The sequence below is a fragment of the Prionailurus bengalensis genome, chromosome C1, assembly GCF_016509475.1.
Source record: "Prionailurus bengalensis isolate Pbe53 chromosome C1, Fcat_Pben_1.1_paternal_pri, whole genome shotgun sequence".
In the NCBI taxonomy this organism is placed as follows: Eukaryota; Metazoa; Chordata; class Mammalia; order Carnivora; family Felidae; genus Prionailurus; species Prionailurus bengalensis.
The window spans coordinates 29,032,343-29,054,317 of NC_057345.1; the positions used below are offsets into that span (position 1 = coordinate 29,032,343).

General features: G+C 57.6%; 1 protein-coding gene across 1 annotated transcript; it reads right to left on the reverse strand.

The window, feature by feature from the left end:
- Positions 1-3,477: 3,477 nt before the first annotated feature.
- Positions 3,478-20,811, reverse strand: RSPO1 (R-spondin 1). Its single transcript, XM_043574524.1, has 6 exons — positions 20,488-20,811; positions 15,837-16,219; positions 7,629-7,820; positions 5,474-5,623; positions 4,986-5,174; positions 3,478-4,272 (listed from the first exon to the last, which is right to left on the reverse strand). Exons 2-6 carry the CDS (start codon positions 15,928-15,930, stop codon positions 4,106-4,108), a joined length of 792 nt encoding a protein of 263 aa, XP_043430459.1. The 5' UTR covers positions 15,931-16,219; positions 20,488-20,811; the 3' UTR covers positions 3,478-4,105.
- Positions 20,812-21,975: the final 1,164 nt, after the last annotated feature.

The following is a 21,975-nucleotide window of genomic DNA, read 5'->3' on the forward strand; positions in this document are numbered from 1 at the left end:
GTCCACAGCCTCAGGTGGGCTCCATCTAGGGCCATGCACAGGTCGCTGCCCCCTCCCCAACCATGTGGAACCCACACCCCGCCACCAGCAAAAAACTACATTCTTAGTCTTTAAAGGATAGAGTGAGACAGACAGGGGTAGGTCCAGGCGGGGCTAACTTTTCAAGAAGAGGTCATATCTAGAAGCGCCCGGCATATGGGTATCAGGAGAATTCCCTCCCACCCGTAATTCTGCAGGTGTGGAAACTCAGGCCCCGCTGAATCCCGCGTCACGGTCCTTTCCTCATTGGCCTAGAGCTTCAGGAGCAGCCTAAGGAGTGGATGCGGAGAAGCTGAAGGTCTCAGAGTAACATCAAGGTGACACGGGAGATGCAGGGGAGGATTCAGATCGTTCCATCTTGCTAAGATTCTGATTTTTTGCTTGGGTGTTTAGAGGCGCGCTGCAGGCAACGCGCATGCCCGTGAGTTAACATGCACGTGAATTACTCGGGGCTCTACGGCAGATTCAGGGTCTCTAGGTGTGGGAGGGGCGTGAGATTCCGCGTTTCTAACAAGCTCCGAGGCTGCTGATCCATGGCTACGCTTTGCATATTGGGGACCCAGGGGATCTGGGAGATCAGGACCAATCAGAGCCAGAGGCAGCCAAGACGTGGCGGGGCTGAGGGTTGGTGCCCAGAAGGGAGACAGAAGAACAGAGAGAAACAACGGCGTGCACAACTAGAATCAGGGGCTGAGGTGGGAACAGAGAAAGATAGGGGGCCAAAAAGAGGGAAAGAGGAGGACTGTCAGAGAAACAGGGAGGGGCAGGGGCAGGGGCAGAGGCAGAGAGACGATCCCACAGGGTGTCAGGTGCACACACCGGAGATTCCCCCACCTTCCAGACCTCTAGCCTTCCCTCCCCTGCACACACCTCTCCTGGCTGTTGAGCTGGCTCTCCTCGTTTCCCTTTGCTCTCCTGTGGATTCGACCTCTTTCTCAACTGGACACTTCCCAGTGGGTTTTAAACGTGTTCAAGTCTTTCCCACCTTTAAAAAAAAAAAAAAAAAAAGGACTCTCTCCACCCCCATCTCTCCTTCTAGCCCCTGTCCTGCTTCTCCCCTTTTCTGGGCTAAACTTCCTGGAGGAACCGTCTCTACCGATTTCTGCCCCCATGACCCCTCCAAATGGCTCTCGCTGAGGTGACTATTGGCACACGTGTTGAAAGTCCGACGGTTGATTTCCAGTCCTCCTTTACGTGGTCCCTGAGCACTTTAGGTCCCCGTGATCTCTCTCCTGCTCGCTGGCTCCCTGGGTCCTTCTCATCTGCTTCTGCTGTGCATCCTCCGAGGTTGATTCCCCACTATCTGATCTTTGTGAGGGCCACACCGCTGAGTCCTGAGCGCGCTCCTCCCCCGGCTCTCTTTCTATTCGACCTCTTCCAAACCCATGGCCTCAATTATCTGCTCTATACTAGTTTATGCTCCAGCTCAGGCTTGCCCCGGACACGCTAGACCTGCATCTGCATTTACACACCATCTACTCGCCATGGTCACCGGGATGTCTCAGAGGCACCTGACATTCACCACGGTCCAAACCCTCTCCTCCCAAACTGGTCTTCCTCATGGGTTCCCCGTCTCACCTGTGAGTGTTCCAGACAGAAATGGGAACTTCGTCCTTGAAGCCTCCTCTCCCTTTCGTCTCTCTTCCACATCCAGTTTATCACCAAACTCTGCCAACTTTATTCTCCAAATGCCTTTTGACTTTATCCACATGTCTCCCTTTCCTCTAGTCCGTGTCTCCAACACCTCTCACCTGGATGACAGCAACAGCCCCCTAGGCAGCTTCCCTCCAATCTGTCTTGTACACGACAGCCTCCAGGATCTTTGCAAAATGCAAATCTGGGCATGTTGGCCTGCTGCTTAAAATCCTTTAGCAGCTTCCCCTGGCTCTCAGAATAAAGACCCAACTCTGGGAGATCTTTCTGGAATCCTCTCACCTCACTTGCCCTCCAGGCCTTCCAGCTACGTTGGCTTTTTTTTTTTTTAGTCCCTTGAACACCACGCTCCTTTCTGCCACAGGACATTTGCATGTACAGTGCCCCCTATACATAATTCTGCCGTCCAACACAGTAGCATGTAGCTAGTGAGCCCTCGAAACATGGCTGGTACAACTGAAGACCTGAATCGTTACTGTTATCTAATTTTAATTATTCAATTTAAAATTTAAAACATATTCAATTCAATAGTTGGAAAACCGTTAACTATTCCTGAACCAGGAATTCAGTATGCGAATCTACTTTTCAATTTTTCTGAAATCTAAATACAAATCAAGTATTTCCGGTGAGAATTCCGTGTCCAAATTAAGATACGCTGTGCAGTGTAAACATACACAGAGTGGTGAAGACTTAGTTTGAAAAAGAAAATGTAAAAGATGTTGTTAATCATTTTTATGCTGATTACATGTTAAAGAGGTAACATTTTAGCATCTATTTGGTTAAATAAAAGACATGATTAAAATTAACTTCGCCTGTTTCTTTTTACTCGTTAAGCGTGGTCACTAGAAAACTTTTTAATGACATCAGTGGCTCATATGATATTTCTATCGTACAGCACTGGTCTAGAACGCCATTCCTTCTCTGTCTTAACTCCTACTTGTCAGAGCTTGACTCAAATACCACCTTCTCTGAAAAGCTTCCCTGAGATAAAGTCTTATTTCGATTCACCTTAATTCACTTTCATAGCTATGTGTACGTGCCAGGGGTTGACTGGCCTCAACTCCACCCATTTGTGATTACACACTTATCGGAAGGATCCCTTGGTCTGTGACTGTCACCCCTACCAACCTCTCCTTCTGTGAGGGCAAGGTCCCTGCCTGGTTCCCCCTGGAAACCAAACACTGAGTCCGGGGCCCGGGGCCCACTAGGCTGACAGTGGACACTTGGGGATGCCACAAGAGGTCATTCTACCCACCGTTCTGTCTTTGGGATCCAAGGGTTTCCAACCATCCCAGAGAACCTGGGCATCCCCGCCCCCTAGGGTGCCACTAACCCCCCCAGGATGCATTCTACCTCTCCCAGATGGCAAGTCTTCCTGCACGGCCGACCAGAACCCTTCCCGCGGCCAGGTGGCCAGGACCTTGGTTCCGTCCGCAGAGGTAATCAGAGCAGTACTTCTTAAACTTGAATGTGCACGCCAGGGACCTGGAACCTTGTTACACCGCAGATTCTGGTTCGTCAGGTCTGGGATGTGACCCGAGACTCCCACTTCTAACGGGCCGCCCGGTGATGACGTTGATGCCGGTCCGCAGACCACACTCTGAGTAATAAGGATGTAGAGAAGCTGGTTATCACTCTCAGAGTATCCCCAAAGTTTTCTTCCTGCTCTGGACCCTCTGTCCAGAAGGCCATTAGGGGATCTCTTCAAAACTCAGCCCTGTTCCTTCCTGCTCCCGTGTACCCCACCAACCCCTGGACCCTGAAAAGGAACGTGCTGCCTGTGGCTACTGTTGTCATTTGGTTTTGTTTTTAATTTGAAATAAACTTTTAAGCAGTTTTCAGAGTCGGGGCAGCCCTGACACGGATCATGGGTGTGTAACAATACTCTCCAATGATAAAGTCACACAGCTGGAGATGCTGAACAGGCCTTGAGCTTTGGTTCCTGTCTGCCACCCTGGACTGATCCTATCAGCTCCTCCAGAAGGCTCCACTCTGTTTGGGCTTGCACGCGGGGAAATGGTCTCTCTGACATGTCCCTTGGGAGCATCGCAAACCAAGTCTGTGACGCTGGGCCCTCTGCCAGGCAGAGGTGACCCCTCCACCTCCCCACCCTGTTCACACGGTGACGTCCGGGAGATAAAAGTGTCATCCGGTGGCCTCGATTGTGTGTGTGTGTGTGTGTGTGTGTGTGCGCGCGCGCGCACACGGATGCACACATGTACGCTGGTTGCATGTTTGGCCATGGACCCTTGTGTGTGTGTGTGTGTGTGTGTGTGTTTGTGTGTCCATATACGTATGGAGAGCGTGTGAACGCTGTGCCCCCAGCGCTCCAGTTCAGTAAAGCTTTCATCACACAGAGCAGCGCTGGACTCTTTCTGCACGGGCCTGGAGGCTGAAGAATGTCCCTAGGCCCCTAGGTGAGCCCTGCAGGCGTGACCGGCCCCGCTGTCCCCTGGTGCTGCGGCTGCTGCTGGCCCTTGCGTCTCCGGGAGCCGGCGCCCGCCTCCTTGCTCTCCTTCCTGCTCAGGTTCCTGTTGGCGTTCTCCCGCCGGCCCTGGCCACCTTTCCTCCTCTTCTGCCCTGCAAACCCAACAGCAGGAAGAGTCAACAAAGGATGTCCCACAGCAAGCGAGGTGGCCCTGGGCATGGCCGAGGGCTCTTGGGGGGGGGGGTGGTGAGGAAGCAGGGCGGGGGAAGCAGGGGGGCTGGAGTCGCTGCCTTTAGGCAGCTGGGGACCTCAAGGCTTCCTCTGACTGGCGGCTACTTCCGAGGACCCTGCAACATGGGCACAGAGACGGGGGTCTGGGAGCCTCTCACCCTCCACCCCTCGACGAACCAGACGCCCTCCTCATCCTTGTGACCTCCTCAGACCTCGGGCCCCAGTGGGCCAAGATGTTCGGTGCAGCTCTCAGGACAAGCAGGACAGCCCCCGACTCCCCTGCCCCCAGGGCCAGCTGCCCCATCATTGCCGCCTACTGCCTGTGTGACCTTGGTCACATCACCGCACCTCTCTGGGTCTTAGCATCCCCTTCTGTGCCCCCATCTGACCTCCGAGGGTCCTTCCGGTGCCAAACCTCTGCTGGCTCCCAAGAGATGGGGAAACTGGAGGGATGTGGACACTGAAGGTCCCAGCTCCCACCACACAGAGTCCTGGGGACTGCTCTCTGCCGGGACCTGGCACCCGGAGTTGGGGTTCCCACCTGGCCCTGGGCGACGGGCAGGAGGCGGAAGCGGCCGCACCTCCGTGGCGGTCCCTGACTCCCAGCCCTGGGGAGGCCGAGGGCGCAGCTCACCCTCAGGACAGGGTGTCCTCCGCACTGTGCACCTGCGGGTCTCCTTGGTGTCGGAGCAGGCAGCGTGGTCTCCCCCGGGGGCGTGGAGCACCCTCCGTGTCCGCTCCTCAGAGCCCCTCCGGAAGCCGCACAGCCTCTTCTTCTTGGAGCATGGCCCCCACAGGGACCACTCACTCATTTCACATTGTGCTGGCAGGAAGCGAGGGAAGAGGGAGAGAAGGGGGGGGGAGAGGGTCACACCTCCTCCCCCCCTCCCCCCCACCCAGAATTCTCCACGGGAGTCTCCCCCACCTGCTCTGTGCCTGGAGGCATCTTCAGTGCAGAGGGCAGAGAAACCCCACAGGGTCGTGGGTGTGTGTGTGTGTGGGGGGGGGTAAGCTTTGCTGCACGCCCCCCCCAAGCCCAGGCTTGCCCTGCCCCCCACACCACCCTGCGCGCCCCTCCCCTGGGGTCCCGCACCCTCTGCCCGCAGCTCCCAGCAAACTCACCAGGACTACTGCACTCCATGGTGCTGTTGGCAGCCGCCGAGCCCTCGGGACAGGCTGGATAGCAGCGGCCCTTGTGCAGGTATAAGCTCTCCTTACACTTGGTGCAGAAGTTGTGGCTGAAGCAGGCCTCGCAGTGCTCAATCTTGCACTCTGAGGAGAGGACCAGATGGGGGCCCTCTGATTCATCTCCCATCCCCAAAGCCCCCCCTCCAGGGCAGACACCCCCCCCCCCACTTCCCCGAGGGCAGGACTCTGGCCTAGAGCGGCCATGACTGTGGGAGGGAAGGCAAGGGCGGGGTGGGGAGAGCAGGCCGAAGTGGCCACTCTTCGGGTCTGCCAGGGACAGTCAGCTAACTCCACCCCAAACCCCACACCAGGCCCTGGAACCAAGGTGAGGCCCCAGACAGCTGTTTTCAGAGGAGGAGGGCAGGACACCTTGTGGGATCAGTGGGGATGAGAGAGAAGGGTCCCAGCGTGTCGTGGCACCCTAGAGGGCCACCCGGTCAGAGGGTCAGAGTCGAACGGAGGGATACAACGGTTTCCTCTCTCCGTTGCCCCCACAACATCCCACGCTCTGGTTCCCCTCCTGCCCTGCGAAAGGACTCTGCTTGGAGGGGGGTGGGGAGAGGAGAGATCCCAGGGCAAATTCCTCTCCCCCTGTAAGGCCTGGTTCCAAGAACCACCCCGGCTGGACTCCTGGGTCCCTCCCCATCCCCTCCTGCCAGCTCTCCCTCCTCTGGGGAAGTGGGGGGTGGGGGGGTTGCAGGGCTGAAAGTAGGCAGGGCCTTTCACAATCTCTCCCTTCCCAGATGGTGGGCAGGACTAACTTCCTCCCAGTCTCTGGCACCTGAAGCTGGGGCTGCCAGTTTCCCAGGAGCTGGCACAGCCAGGAACTCCTACCCCAAATACCCCAAGGACCAAGAGGGCAGCCCCAGGGCCCCACCTCTAGCCTCACAAGCTCCCCACCCCACCCCACCCCACCCCACCCTTCCTCTGTGCCTCCTGGGCTCTTGGCATTATCTCTGTTTCTTCCGCTAGCCTCCCTCCTCTCTTGCTGATTCCTGGGTTTGGTCGCAGGTGAAATACAGTAAAGACAACAGCAGGTACCACTTACAGAGCGCCAGACATCTAGGGCTTTCTATATGCCTCTGATGACAACCCTAGGGGGGTAAAAACTACCACTCCCATTTTAAAGATGAGGATTTGAGAGGCTGCAAAATCCCGATGTTGCACAACGAGTGAGAAGCAGAGTTGAGATTAGAACCCAGGGCCGATCTCGGGGCCATCATTTCCCCCTCCAGGCCTCACCGTTGTCATCCAAAAGAAGGACCCCTGTCACTTAGGTCCCACCTCCCTCCAAAGGCTGTTGTGAGGCTCGACTGATAGGAGGTCTGGAAATGCGTTCTAAACTCCGAGGCACTGACCAACTGGGAGGCGCACTGGCATTGGTCACCAGAGTGTGTTCCCTGCCTGTCCCCCAGGGTGCCACCGTGAGCCTGAACAGAGGTGGGCCGGGCCGTGCCTTAGAGCACGCGGAGCTGCAGCTGATAGAGCGGACCCCAGCCAGAGAGAAGACCTGGGCGGAGGCAGGGGAGGCTTGAATTTCCCCGCAGTCAGGGGAGCCCGGGGCGGGGGTTCAAGCAGGAGTGTCCTGGGAAAGGACATACGTCTCAGAAGCACCTGGCTTTCTGGCTGTGGTGTGGAGGGAGGGTGGGGTTGGAGGACAGATAAACAAGCTCCTGCAATATTCCAGAGGAGACGTGCCAGAAGGAGCCTGGGTGAGACCATGGCAGTGAGGATGGAGAGAGAGGGGAGGCGGCGGGCACCATGTGGTTATGGGATGGACCGGAGGCGTCACAGCGAGAGGCGGAGAGGCCGGCTCTCCGGTCGGTGGTGTGAGTGGCTCAGGACCCTGCGGGAGTGCAGGTGGGTGCACGTCTGGAGGCAGGAGATGTGGTTCTGAGGTGGACCCCCTGAGCCGGAGAGGAGAATGGACCCTCTGAGATGTCTGGCTGGCAGCTGGATACTTGAATCAGGAGCCTCATCCCTGCCCCCCACCCCTCGGTGTCCCCTCTACTCCTCCTGCCGGCCACCAACGGTCCGAAGCACCCTCCCCCCGGGGGCCAGAGCCTTCTCCAGCCCTCCCCACACTCACTGATGCACTTGTTCATGTCGGGGTTGCGGGCGTCGAAGTAGCCAGGAGGGCAGGAGGGCAAGCACACGCCCACCTGGCGGATGTCGTTCCTCTCCAGCAGGATGAACAGCTTGGGCGAGCACTTGAGGCAGCCGTTGACTTCCGAGCAGAGCTCACAACCTTTGGCACAGGCCTGGCTCCCCTCGGCACTGACTGCAAGGGTGGGACAGGGGGAAGGAGGGGCTGTAGGCGAGGCCACCGTCTTTCCCAGGCCCCCACACGGTTGGGAAGTGAGTAGACTGGGGTTTCTTCCCGCGCAATGACTGTGCTTCTCAGGAGGCACATGCCAGGATGGCACCTCTTTAAGACGGTGTCATGGGGGCGCCTGGGTGGCTCAGTCGGGTAAGCGTCCGACTTCGGCTCAGGTCATGAGCTCACGGGTCGTGGGTTCGAGCCCCACGTCGGGCTCTGTGCTGACAGCTCAGGGCTTCCGATTCTGTGTCTCCCCCTCTCTCCGCCCCTCCCCCGCTCACGCTCTGTCTCTCTTTCTCGAAAATGAATAAACATTTTAAGACTGCTTTGTAAACCTCCCCAGCGTCATCTCTCAAGGGAACTAGCACAGATGCCTGAAGCAAGCGCCCTCGTCCACCCTAAGTGTCTCTCTAGCTCCAGGCACAACACAGGCTCGCTCTCCGGGCTTGCTCTACCCTTCCGGGAGAAGCTGCTGAAGCCGCGCGCTTCCCAGAACCTACCCCTCCCCTCCCCAGAGGAAGCAAGGTTCAGCCTCAGGTACGAAGGCTCAGGTATGGAAGGCGGGTATTTTTTAGCCTTGAGAAAGGTTTAAGGTCAAGAAGGACAATGGGTTAAGCCATCTGAGCAAAGGATCATCTGGTCAGAGACAGGAAAACAACTAGAATAACTATGTCCAGAACAGTGGCCTCAACCAGAGACGATTTTGCTCCCCAGGGGATATGTAGCAACGTCTAGGGACCTGTCACTCCGGGGAGGGGCGTTGTTACCGGTATGGAGAGAGGCCAGGGATGCCACGAAACATCCTATAATGCACGGGGTGGCCCCCGCAAGAAATTGTCTGGTTCAAAATGGCACTGATGCTGAGGTTGAGAAACCCTGGCCATCCTTTGAGGCGGTGTGATCTCCAGCCCCCGCACGGGGTCTCAAACCTTCGATGTCATTCCTTTATGGACTTGTTTAACCAACACTCCCCGAGCCCCTCCCAAGTACCCTGTGCAGTGTGAGCGTCAGGGGCCTGGACACGAGGTCGCCTGACCCTCCAAACTGATCTTTCGGTGGTGCCGACAGACCTGCAGACGGGCAAATGCTGACAGCCGCAGGCCTGGCGATAGTGACCCCAAAAAGAAGAGAGGGAAGGAGTCACAAAGGAGGCGCCATTTGGGCCGACTCTTGAAGAATCCGTAGAGATTTGTCCATTAGGAAGTAGAGATCACGGCCTTCTAGGAACAGGACCACAGAGGTGTAAAACAGCCAGGGGAATTGCAGATAATTTGGGGTGCAGGAGGGGTAGGGAGGGGGATGGCGAAAGATAAGAGCTTTCGATATCACGGTAAGGAATTTGAACTTGATCCTGCCAGGCAGCGTTTCCCAAAGAGCATTCCTGGGACCATGTTCTCCCTTAGATGTTCGTCAAAGGCTGTGGAGAAAAGGCCACTACGTCAGGTAAGACCGAGAACTGCTGGGTCCCACGGGTCTAAACAGGATTCTTTACTGTAGGGCGTCTTCAACCCTTTTATTCAAACTGTGCAGTGGCTCCCTAGGAGGGGGACAGAGGAAACTTTGTTTCCCAAACATTTTGGCCACAGAACCCTTGTTTTGCAGAGTTTTTCCTGGGACATTTCTCCGAGCTGATTAGACAGGAGGAAGCTATCGGCAAGGTGCAGGACCCGGGCTGATTTGTACGTTGGAAGGTTCCTCCGGCAGCGTGGGTGGAGACCAGAGATTGAAGGGCCATTTGGAAGGAAGTGGACCAGCTCATCCAGGTGAGGAAGATGAGAATGTCTGAAAGAAAATTCTGCCCAGTTGGAGATGGAGAGAAACAGATTTGAGAGAAGCTTAGGGACTATAACATGTAGGCGGAAGTGACCAACAGGGGGGAGGAGTCTGGGGTAAGCGCTAGGGTAGGTGGCAGAACAGTGTGGCTGGTCACTAAAGGAGGCTCACTCCATGGGAAGGCACGCAGGTGGAGAAGGGGACAGGGAGAGAGGTTATGAGCCACTTAGGACCCAGCCTGCAGCGAGGGGCTGGAGACACGGGCTGCAGACGGAGGGCCGGGAGGATCAGAACAGACGGCGGGACCACTGCCACTACACGCAGCATAGTGGACCCCCAGCTCAGGCTTCCGAGTCGCCTAGAGCTGGAGCCAAGTCCCCAGCCTGTGACCCGGGGCGAAACACAGTGTCTAGTGTGCCTCCCTTGCCACCACCGGAGAGGGACGTGAGGACGTCCACTCTGGAGGGCTGCTGGGAGGAGCGATCCCTGATTTCAGAACAGGAGAATGAGTTGGAGTTAAGAAGGCGAGCAGAAGGAGCCAAAAAGACCATGACGAACACAACCATGTAACAACGCCGTAACCACGGCAACGGCCGCTAACTACCAAGCGTCCAGAACTGAATCTGTCCTCAGAGGTCATCGAGTGTTCACTCACTTAAGTCGCACAATCCATGAAGCAGGTGCTGTTATTATGTTATCATCCTCGTTTTTACGGGGGAGGACCTGGAGGAGTGACGGGACTTGGCCAAGGCTTCGCGGCCCGCACGTGCTCCAGGCAGAGGGAACGAAGTTTAGGAAGGCCAAGGGCAGGACCACGCCGGGTGACGTGGGGACCAGAAGTAGGAGTCGATTGTTGTTTTTTTTTAAGTATAGAATTTAGTTGCATAGAGTCAGTGTTAATCGACCAGTGCATTTAACAATTAATATTGTTCTTGGTTTAGTTCTTCTAAGAGCAAAAATACTCACATGTTGCATTGGCGTTACGCGGGAGCCCTGGGGACTACTCTTCCACTTTGAGTCTTTATTCGGCTGTGTTACAAATTAATAAGGTACTGCAGAGAGCCTGACGCGGGGCTCGAACTTGTGAACCACGAGATTATGACCTGAGCCGAAGTCGGAGGCTTAACCGACTGAGCCACCCAGGCACCCCATCTTGCCTGGGTTTCAATAACTGAACTGATCCAGGTGTCCCATTTGCCGGCCACTATAGCTATGTCCCCATGCTCATTCATTCCGTCCTTGTCACTTTTGTTAAGGACAGATTTGCAAAAGGCCCCTCAGAATACTGCGATCCTCCTCGCATTCAACCAACAACAAACCTCTGTGTGCATGTCGCTTCGGATCTCTCAATGACACAGCAAGAGAAAGCGTGGAGCACTCGGGGTCTGAAATCAGCATCGGGGGCGGGGGGGTGGACCATGGAGGGAGGAGTAAGACAGAAAGTTGGAGAGGGAAGCAGGCCCAGATGAGGAAGGGTCTTAAACCTGTACGCAGGAGTTTGGACACTGCCCTACAGGCAGTGAGGAATTACTCAGGGCTTTAAAATCGGAGACGTGGTCAGGATCACTGTGTGGTATGGAGAAAGGGTTGCGGGGACGGCAATCTGGAGGCAGGAAGACTCCTCAGCTCCAAGAGACACAGCTGAACCAAGAAGATGCAAAGGAGCAGACAGAGGTAAGATATTCAGGTGGGAGAAGCAACCAGACCAGGTGATGGGCTGGACGTGGGGCCGAGAGGCTGGGGAAAGTGCAAGCCGAGGGTGACTCCCAGGTGTTGGGCTTGCGTGACAGGGTGGCTGTTGGCCCTTCACCGAGAGAGGGACCGCAGGAAGAGGAGCAGGTTTGGGTGGGGGAGATGATGCATAGTCGGGTTTTGGATGGGTTGAGGTTGTGGTTCCCGTGGGGCATCCGGGGGAAGGTGTCTATGAGGGAGTCGAGCCCGTAGCTCTGGAGCTCGAGAGAAAAAACACCTTGGCTGGAGACCTCGATGCGGAGTCCTTGGCACGAAAACAGTCCCGAAGGCATGGGGGCCCATGAGGCAGCGGACAGTGGGCACAGAGGGTGAGAGGAGGAATTAGGAAGTTAAGGGAGGGACAGAAGAAAAGAAGGGCGGCTAGGAGGCTGCGAAGGGGCAACCGGACAGGTAGGGACCTAACTCAGTGGAAGCCAAGAGGAGAGCACCCTGGGCAGGCCCCTGGCTGCTGAGGTGTCAGATAACGAGGCAGCAGAGGACGGGGGTTGGCGCCCCTGGTGGGGGCGAGGGCAGAGGGCAGCGGTCGAGGAGCAGAGGAAGGAGAGCCATCTCCTTCAAGAAATCAGCTGCGGAGCGGGGAAGAGAACCCGGGGATCTGTCCGTGGAAGCCGTGGGCATCCGTGGTTCCACCGTGGAAGTAGAGGCATTCCCGGGCAGAGGCTGAGCAGCCTGGCCGCGCTTGCTTCACAGGCCAGCAGAGGAGGAGGGGCTCAGAGAGAAGCTGGGAAGTTCAACGAGGAAAGGGATGCTGGTCAGGAAGGATAGGAACCCAACGCTGTTCTCGGCTCAGTGAGACAAATGCACGGGCAGTGGGGCAATGGACAGCCATAGGGAGGGGGGTCTGTGTAGGGGAGGGGGGGGTCCCCGGAAGACGGTGGGTGTTGGGGGGCACGTAATGATTCAAAGGGAAAAACCGAGGCTCGTTCATTCCCCAGACGTTTATGGCACACCTGACACGTGCCCAGAAGTGCTAGGAGCTGGGGACCTGGAGATATAAACAAAGGCCCACCCAGGGATGCAGCAGGCAGGGCTGGCTAGCACCGTGTAAGTGGATGAGTAATGAAAGGCACTCCCTTACCCAGCCGGCTAGGTGAAGAGGGTGTGCCAGACAGGAGGAACGGCCTGTGCAAAGGCTCCGAGGCACCGAACATCCTAGTGCATTCACAGAATGGAACATAGGGCTTTTTCCTATTGGCAGGGAAGGTGACCGCAGAAGGGCATGGCCAGATTCACCATACGAAAGGACCCTTTGCCTACGATGGAGGGAGGCATACGGGGGAGGCAGCCTTGGAGGGCCGCAGCCTGGCTGAGGAGGCTGGGTGGGCTGGATGAAGTGGAGGGCACTCGGAGTAGGGATGGAGCCTGCTTCCCAACCTCTTCACAAAACCCTCTCCCACGGCTCTGCCTGCCCTCCCCCAAGTCCTCAGTGAAGCCCGCTTCCCCAGGCCAGGAAGGCAAGGCTGTGCCCTCCCCCCGCCATTCCCCTGCGGCCTGTGTGGCTCTTTCATCCTTGTGTAAAACCCCTGCAAGTAGATATTCCTAAAGCCAAAACACCCCTGCCCAACATCCCTCAATGGCTCCCTATTACCAGCAGAATTGAGACCCATCTGGCCTTATTAATTTCTCCACCTGGCCTGGAAAGCTTCCCTGAGCTGATCCTACCCTCCTCATTTCTCAACACTACCCCTCAGCCATCCACAACTATTTTTTTTGGGGGGGGGGTCTGGCCACATCACACTATTTCACACCTGCGTGTCTTTGCTCAAATCGGTCCTTCTTCCTGGAACATTCTCTGCCACTTCCTGAGCCTGAGTAACTCTTTCAAGCCTCAGAACGAAAGTCATCTCCTCCGGGAAGTCTCCCCTGATCTCACTTCCCCACAAAGTCTGGATGGGGTTGGATGGGGGAGTCAGGATTCAGTGAAGGAATGGGGGCTTCATGGGAGCAGGACTAAGCAAGGGGCCCAGGAATCAGTTAGGAGAAGGGTCTCAGTAAGGGGAAGGAGCCCTCAATGCCAGGAGTAGTGAGAACATGAGGGCAGGGTGAGGGGCACAAAATCCAGGCGGGAAGGCATTCTGGAGAGGGCGAGAAGACAAGAGGCGGAGTGAGTGAAGACGGGGTTCAGGGAGGGGATGCGTCCTCGGCGAACAGGAGAGGAGGAAGTCAATCTGCCAGGGTTGGTAACTCACAACTGAAGAGCACTTTGCTCAGTTTCTCCCCCTCCAGGCAGGGAGACCATCAGACATGCGACCAGCCATTTCTGGACCCAAAACTGGGGTGTGCCTCCAGATCAGAGCCGCATGGGGTGGCTTCTAACAGCCCTACTGACACGCAGTTACAGATGATGGCAGAGTCGACAGACCAGAGGCTCACAGCACAGCCAGCGAGCCTCCTCTGCCGTCCAGTGGTTAGGAGGCCAGGGTAGCCACACACCACATCTTGGGCCTCTTTCTTCCCTCCCCTCAACCCTGAAAACCCGAGCGCAAGATGGCCCACACGTTGTTTACATAACAGTGACGTGCATCCCAAAGTCTATACAGAGCTTGGTGTTTTACAAAGAGCTCACGACACATAAATAGATATGAATAAAATCTCACATAGACTAGGGGCGCCTGGGTGGCTCAGTCAGTTGAGCGTCTGACCTCGGCTCAGGTCACGATCTCACAGTTTGTGAGTTCGAGCCCCACGTCGGGCTGTGTGCTGACAGCTCGGAGCCTGGACTCTGCTTGGGATTCCGTGTCTCCGTCTCTCTCTGCCCTGCCCCCACTCACGCTTTCTCTCTCTCTCAAAAATAAATAAACATTAAAAAAAAAAAAAAGTAGACCCACCCAAATTGCTGCATTTGATGGCCCTTTGCAGGGACCGAGCCCTTTCTGCAGGCTCAGGCCAGCGCTTTTTATTCACTTATTTTTTTTCTGTACAAAAGTCTTGAACCCAGCTCTTCGACCCCTGGCTTCGACCCCCCCTGGAGGTGGGGGATGCGTGGCTCTGCTTGTGAGCGGGAAGCGTGACAGCCAGTGTGCGTCGCGGGAGCACGAGTCCTCCCTCCCTCCCGTTTGCTCTCTCTCTCTCTCTCTCTCTCTCTGTCTCTCCCATCTTGGAAACAGAGGAGACTGGTTATGAACCGCTAAACCGCATCTGGCCCATGGAGTCCAAAACGCTGGCCGCAACAGAGAGGAAGGGAGGAAAATCAAGGCCTCGCTGCTGATTAAACCTAACCGTCTCTAATTGTTTGTTAAGCTGGGGATTTTCAGCTTCACCAATTCTCTGAGCTTCTCTCCCTGGGCTGGGTTCTGGCCTTGGCCGCTCCCGCAGAGGCCCGACAAATCTCCACTGCCTTTCCACCTTTACTCGTGGGCCTCCGTCTGGTTGTGCCACACTTCTGTGGAGCCTCCGGCCTGGGGGCGTGGCATCTTTTATGAGGGACAGGCCTTGGGGTCTGTAACATCGGCCTCCTCCTTCTCCCTGGCACGGTCCCATACACACAGTGGCCACTCCCACTACATACTGGGCAGGTACGGGTCCCCCGTTGCTGGAGCCAGGCTGAGGCCCGAGGGCTCTCAGGGCTGCCCAGTCAGTCGCGATTTCTATCAAGCTCTGTTTTTAGGAAGACTGGGCTCACGGGAACTAATTACGTTCCAATACCGACCCTGTGTCTTTAGGCCTATTATCTCCTCCCGTGTCCTAGCCTCGGTTTCCCCATCTGTACAATAATAGAATTTAGTTCGGTTTAGTTTTTAAACTGGGAGGACCCTTCTTTCCAGTGACATCTTACGTGGAATCTTACCGAAAGCAGGGAAGAGTGAGGCACTCTGGTTGGGTGGGCAGTGGGGCCAGACACCTTCCCACTGCCTCCCTTTCAGCCCCCCGTGCGGCTCCCTGAATCCCACCGGGCAGAGTTAAAAACCACGGGAGTGGATAGTCTCACGAGCCTCCGTGCTCCACTGTCTCTGCCCGGTGATCTGGGCAGGGAAAGCCGTTGCCCAAGCTGAGCAGAGTTCCTGGCCCCAAGGGGTTGAGGGCTGCACTCCAGCCAAGACTCAAAGAAAAGAGCCCTGAACTCCTGTCGGTGAGGAGAGGACCATGAACCCCAGGCCACAGCGGTAGGGGACACATCTCCATGGATACCACACAAAGCTGGTGGTATGTCAAAGCGGCATAATCCACAAACTGGATCCTCACAAGAGAGAGGTTAATCTAGAAAGCAGAGTCTACAAAGGGGAAAACAGACAACGTGGGTAATCTGCAGAGTGGGTAATCTCCCCCAAATCAATCCACAAGCTGGATAATCCACAAGCAGGATAATCTACTGAGAAAAGTACGAAGTGGCGACAGACAAGTAGAATCTGCAATGGTCATCAGAGAAGGAAACCACCGATGGCCCTCTAGTCCCCAGGCGGCCCCCGCCCGCTCCCAAGGCCAGCGGTGGTCCGGCCCCGCTCCATTACTCACTCCGCCTCTGCCTCTTCCCCTTGATCCCCCGGCTGCCGGCAGCGAGATGCATCCAGCTCAGAAACAGGGCCACCACACACAGCCCAAGCCGCATAGTCACTCGCCAACTCCAGGCCCCTGGTAGGAGGGGTGGTCTCTGGGGAGGGGGGGCGGACAGTGCAGGGCTCTTGCTAACGCCTGCGAGGTTGGGTCAGCAGCAGGAGGCCCAGGCCTGGGCCGTATCCCAAATCCACCATAATCTCAGCTGGGGACAGAGAGGGCGTGGGGAGGCAACTTCTTCATCAGCCCATAGGGAGGTCCAGAGAGCGTTCCTCAAAGGCACCTTGGGGTGTCACGTGGGAGAACTCTTTGTCACTTCAGCAGGGACGCCTCCAAAAACCAACCTGGTAGGGGAGGAGAAAGAAAGGTTAATTCTGGGGAACCACGCGGTCCCCCCCAGTTTATACCTCCTACCCTCCCCTGTGGCTCTCCTTAGCCAGGAGACTGTGAGAACTCAGAATGGTTGAATGTTACAAGCTACCCACCTGGCACCCCTGTAGAAGGAATCTGCCCCTTCTCCCAGGAAGTTTGCAGAGTCCCCTAACCTGGGACTGGAGCCGGCTACCCAAGCAGCTGGAATATGGTAGACAGATCAAATCTGTGGATCACTGGGAACTAGCTGGCCCCACCCCTGCCCAATGTTGGCCGGGCTCTAACTGGAAGTCCTTCTTTAGGTCTATCCTACAGACGTCATGCTGCAGCAATCGCCTCTCTCTAGAAGAGGAGCTCTCTCTGTCCTTCTGTAAGGGACCCCTCAGCCCTCTCTTCCCAGTGCTGAGTCACCCCTGTGCCTTTCACCTGTGGGGCTAGAGCAGTGGCCCCCGACAAGCTGGCAGACTCTGCGTGGCCCTCTGGGCTTGGCGGGAGAAAAGGAAGTAAGGCTTCCCCCGGCCACAGAAACTCTGACACAGCAGGCCCTGCGGGCCTGGCCTTTGTGAGAGGATAAAAGAGGCAGCGATGCCCGCCCTGGCCAGAGACACAGAGAATGGGGATAATCCCCCAGCCCAGCGAGAGCCAGGTCTCTGGACCCGCTGGCCGGGTGATGGGGGCAGGGGGAGCTGGTCCCTCCCCAGTGAAATGTGTCTGGAGCCCGACAGGGGAGTCCGAGGCCGAAAACCCTGCTTCACGCTCAGGATCGCGCGCTCCCACACATTCTCCCAGCAGAGAGGTCTGCCCGAGCACTGCCCTGAACACTTTGGTGCGGACCCACCCACGCTCACCCAGGGATAGAAGGAAACAGCGAGCCTTCAGGAAGCTTTGGAGATGCCAGGGAAGCACTGCCCTCCCGTCTGCTGGTTGGATGCCTCTGAACGAGTCACTGAGCCTCCCTGAACCTCAGTTTCCTCATCTATAGAATGGGGACAAAGATGCCTATTTCACAGGCTTGCTCTGAGAGTTGGCTGAGTTTTTGGCTTACGAATGAGAAATCTGAAATGCTAGAGTGGCAGTGCCCCGCCCACCCCATCCCAGTCCCTTTCCCCTTCGCCTCTCAGGGAGGCCCCAGTGAGCCCACCTGCATGGGAGATAAATCATTATCCCACGAGGGAGTTCAGCACCTCCCTCCTCGGCCTCTCCCGCCCGGCTTTGAAGGCCAGTCACACTCAAGTGGTTAAGCTGCCCGGAGAAGTGTTTACACGAGGCTGACGGGTCCCACCTGGCGCTGCAGCCGGAGCCAGGGGAGACGCCCCCAGCCACCCCCAAATGCCAGCCCCTACATGCCCCTCCAGTACTCCCTGCGTGAACTGCCAGAGCCTCCCATGCTCCCCAGCCCCCACCACACACTTCCATCGCCTACAAATCACCGTCATCCGGCTGAGCTTATCAAACTGGGGTCTTCAGCCAGAGGTTGGCCCGTAGAACATACGACGGTTAAGGGCGGAAGTCAGATCACTGTATTGGCCACGCTATGTGTTAGCGGTTACCGCAGGTGGGACTGGGCGGTCGCCTCAGTGTCCTTATCTGCAAGAGGGTGGTTGTTTTTCATGGCTTAAACGAGTTAATGCACGCCGCTGCTCAGAACGGCTCGCTCAGAGCTGTTGTATTTTCTGTGACCAAGAAGACACAATTTTGTGTCGACACGCCAATGGTCATCTAAAGAGCGAGACGGGCGTTTCATTTTGTTTTGGTATCATCTGGATCCCAACCACGATGCTGAGCACTGTTACGCAATCTCCATTTTTGGATCTTTATGGTCAGTTGCCTTGGCCCCAATGCGATCACTCAGCATGGCAGGGTTAACTTTTAATTGAGGCATGTGTGGAAGTGAGGTCCTGGGACCCCTGGCAGATACATGCTCGGGGTGCCGTGGGTCCTTACGCCGGACAAACACTGCAGGAGAAGGCCACGCAGATCAACTGGTGTTAAATCCTGGGTCTCACTCTGGGATCAGTATCGATGGGGTCCTACGAGCAGGAAAGGTCTCCTATGCATCTCCTGTGTCTGCCTGGCTCGGTGCCTGGCACATCGGGCTTGGTGCTCGGCAAAGGTCAGCTCCCTTCCTTGCCCTGCCTCTACTTTCCTTCTATTCCCTTCAATCCTCCCCGCCCCCACCCCCCACCCCCACTCTGGCTTAGCTTTCAGCCTGGCTCTTGCCATGCTCACCCTGGCCCTCTCCCACCTGAATCACTATGGAACCACGATCTCAGCTGGAAAACGGGCAGGACGATCCACATCGGAATTTCACTGGAGCAAAGGACACTGGCCTCCCTCACCTATCACTGGATGGGAAAAAGTTCAAGCACTTTCAGTTGATTGATTGTCGATGGGCAGAAATAATGGTTTCATATGGTCAGACCTTCTGATGTTTTTAAAAAGAGAAGCTGAAAATTCAGAATCGTATGTGAAATGCAATTTTTAAAGCTGGACAGGTCTCAGACTGAAAACACGGTAGAACCCAGCCCCAGAAGATCACAGGTGGGTGCATCCAGCTAGCTCCAGCCAGCCCCTGCCCATCCTACCCCCCTACCCTCAAGGGCAGTGGACACACACAGACTACCCTGGATGGGCAGAGCCAGCGATGGGAACTGCTGGCAGTAATCAAGGTCTCAGGCACCCGGGAGGGGGGGGGGGGGGAAGGAAGGGCATTTTGTCTCAGCCAGGGTCAGGGTGAAAGGCTCACATTCATCAGGTACCTGCACCACCTGCCATGCGCTAGGCCCTCATTCACTGAGCACAACTCTAGGAAGGAAGTAGAATTACTCCCATTTTTTTTCTGGTCCAGACAGGTTACGGGTCTCAGGGCTACCAACCTTAGGACTGGGTGTCTGGAGGGCGAGGCAAGGGACAGGGAGCTGACCCCGGAGGTGGGGAAGGAACTGGTGGCAGAGGCAGAGCTGGGGCGGGAGACCCAGGAGAGAGGCGGTGCCCTCCCTGTTAGGTGGTCTCGCCAGAGAAGGGCACAGGCTGCGGAGGGGAACACAGCCGGGGATGGAGCTGAGGGCGGGGACTCGGTGCCCCCATAAGGTTGGAGTCACATTCACCTTCTTGCCTGTAACACTATCAGGATAAATTGGTACTCCGTCCGGGCCGGATACAGACCCAAAAATGTAAACCATCCCGATAATTTCTCATTAACCCTCCCCGGGACCGGCTACGGGTGGAGAGTTTCGCGGCTGGCGGGCGGGGGCAGAAGCATTGCTGGGCGGGGGGCGGGACCAAGTACGTGCCTGCCCGACCTGTCGGGATTAGCGTGTCGGCCGGAGCCAAGCCAGGTGCTGGGGCCGCCCCCCACCCCCCAACACCGAGGGCATTGGGGAAAGGCTCCTTCACGTCCCTCCATCTGCGCCCCACGCGCGCAAATTCTTCTTCCCTCCCCACTATCCGGGAGAGGCCCAGCAGGTGCAGGGGGAGGGGAGGCGGACCTCTGGCTGTCCCCCCAAATCCAAGAGGACTCTCCAAGTCCAAGGGGCCAGTTTCACAAGAAAAGCCCTGCCCCCAAGCGCCCGCGCCCAGAATCCGTCTTTGCCCTCCTTTGAACCCCGGGCGAACACAGCCCCCACCTCTCCCCGACCAAGCAGTACCCCCGTCCCTCAGCGCCCGACCCGCGTGGGTCAGGGAGTCGCGCCACCTCGCAGGGCACTGGCGGAGGCCGTGCTAGCTGCCTGCCACGTCGGACCCGGACCCGGGCTGCGGGACTGGGGGGGGGGGGAACCGGGGGCCATGGGATTCAGGGGGATCCGAGGCGATGACACCAGGGGATCGAGAACTTCTGGCTTGGGGAGGAGGGGTGAATAGGGCGGATGGGTTTGGGGAATCCAGAACGATCAGCTTCGGTCAGTTTCAGAGTCAGAGTCAGACGGGATGAGATTCCGAGTGAAGACGGTCACCGGGGGCTGCGGGGTTGAGGGGAACCCCGGGCAGCAACCGGGAGGGGGCTGCGCGTTGGCTTGAGGGATGACGGAGGTGGCGGGACAAGCAGGAGCGGCTCCAGGAGGTGCCCTCTCCCGCCCTCCGACCCGACAGCAGTCAGAAGTCCCCTTCCCTTCGCTGTCGCCCCCCGCCCCCACCCCCCGCACTCAGCTCGGCGGAGCCCCGACGGCACGGCCCGCGGCGCCCCGGGTCCCGGGAAAGGGGGCGCCAGGGAGAAGGACGGGGCAGCTCCGGGGGCACTCACCTCCGCGCTGCCAGCCGCGGCGGGGGCAGGCCCGGGAGGGGCGAGGGCGCGGCCGGCTCACCCGCCCGCCCGCCGCAGGACTGTCCTGGGCGCCCGGCTCGCCCGCGCTCCGCCCGCGCGTTCCCAAGTTGCTCAATCTGCGGGCGGCTCACGCCCTCCGGGGCCAGCGCCCCACCCGGCGCATCGGTCCTTTGGGGAGGCTCGGTCCGGCCCTCGCTCTCCGCAAAGCCCCACTCTGGCGGTCCGCTCCCTGCTCTCCGTCCGGCGCTGGTGCTCTCCGTCGCGCCTCCGCTCGGCCGGAGCTCCCAGCCCGGAGAGGGGCCAGTCCTCCGCTCGCACGAGGGAGGGAATCCCCCCCCCCCCTTTGCAGTCCCACCCCCCGAGCCGGCCCCCCTTGCCGGGATCCGCAGCAAAAAACGGACTGGAGTGCCAGGCCCGGGAGTCCGTAGCCCCCTCCCGCAAGCGCTTGCCCGCAGCCGGGGCGCTGCGCGTGGAGCGCGGGGCTGGCCGCGGCACATGTCCTCTGGGGCCTGGCGCAGACCCTCTGCCCTTGCCTCCTCCCCTCCCCACGCCCCGCACCCTGGGGATTCCACGCAGCCGCAGCACCCGCCGCAGCTCCAGGCATCGTGGGGGTCAGAACTGGGTCTGAGAGCCTCTCGAAACCTCAGTTTCCCTATCAGGAATCTAGAAAGTGACAAGGAACAGGCTCCACAGGGCCCGTGGTCCTGGCCACGCCCTCCTCCTCTCAGGGTAGAGTCTTCAGAGCATCTTCCCAGTTCAGAGGAAATGTGAGGCTGTGAGATTCTGGTAAATCCGGGCGAGGACGCCTCCACACGGACATGCTGCCGAAGAGTGGGGGGGGAATTCTGAAATAAAACCCAGAGTCAACCCCCTGCTCCATCACTTACCAGCTGTGTGGCCCTACCTAAGTGACTTAACCTCTCTGAGCCTCATCTGTTTTGAGGGTTCAGTGAAACGAAAGCTACAACAGCCTGATAAGTGGCGGGGGAGCTGTGAATGCCTGTGGAGTGTCTTGAAGGGCTGCGGACACCCGCAGGGACCCACATGATGTTGAAGTCAAGCCTGATGAAGGGAGGGAGGGAGACTCACGTCTTGGGGCGGCAAACAGCTGTTCTCCAGCTTCATTTCAGACTGGTTAAAGGAAAATGGGCTAAAACTGTAGTTAGCAGGAGTTAAGTTAGAGCAGAAAAGCTATACTGATGGCGGGGGGGGGGGGAGGTTGGGGACGCGGATAGGGGTGGTGAGTAATCAAGACAGGCTGTGGGATCTCCTCAGGACGGGAGGCGGGAGCCCTAACTATTGACACAAGGGTGCAGGGTCTTTTACAGTGACAGGGGAATAGATGGAATGACCCCTGGAGTGTCCTGGTGGCCAGGGAACAGGGATGGTGAATGGCCAAAGAATGTGGAGCAGTTGGGTCCCAAATGCCCAGTGGCTGGGCTCATTCAGCCACAGCCTTGCCAAGTT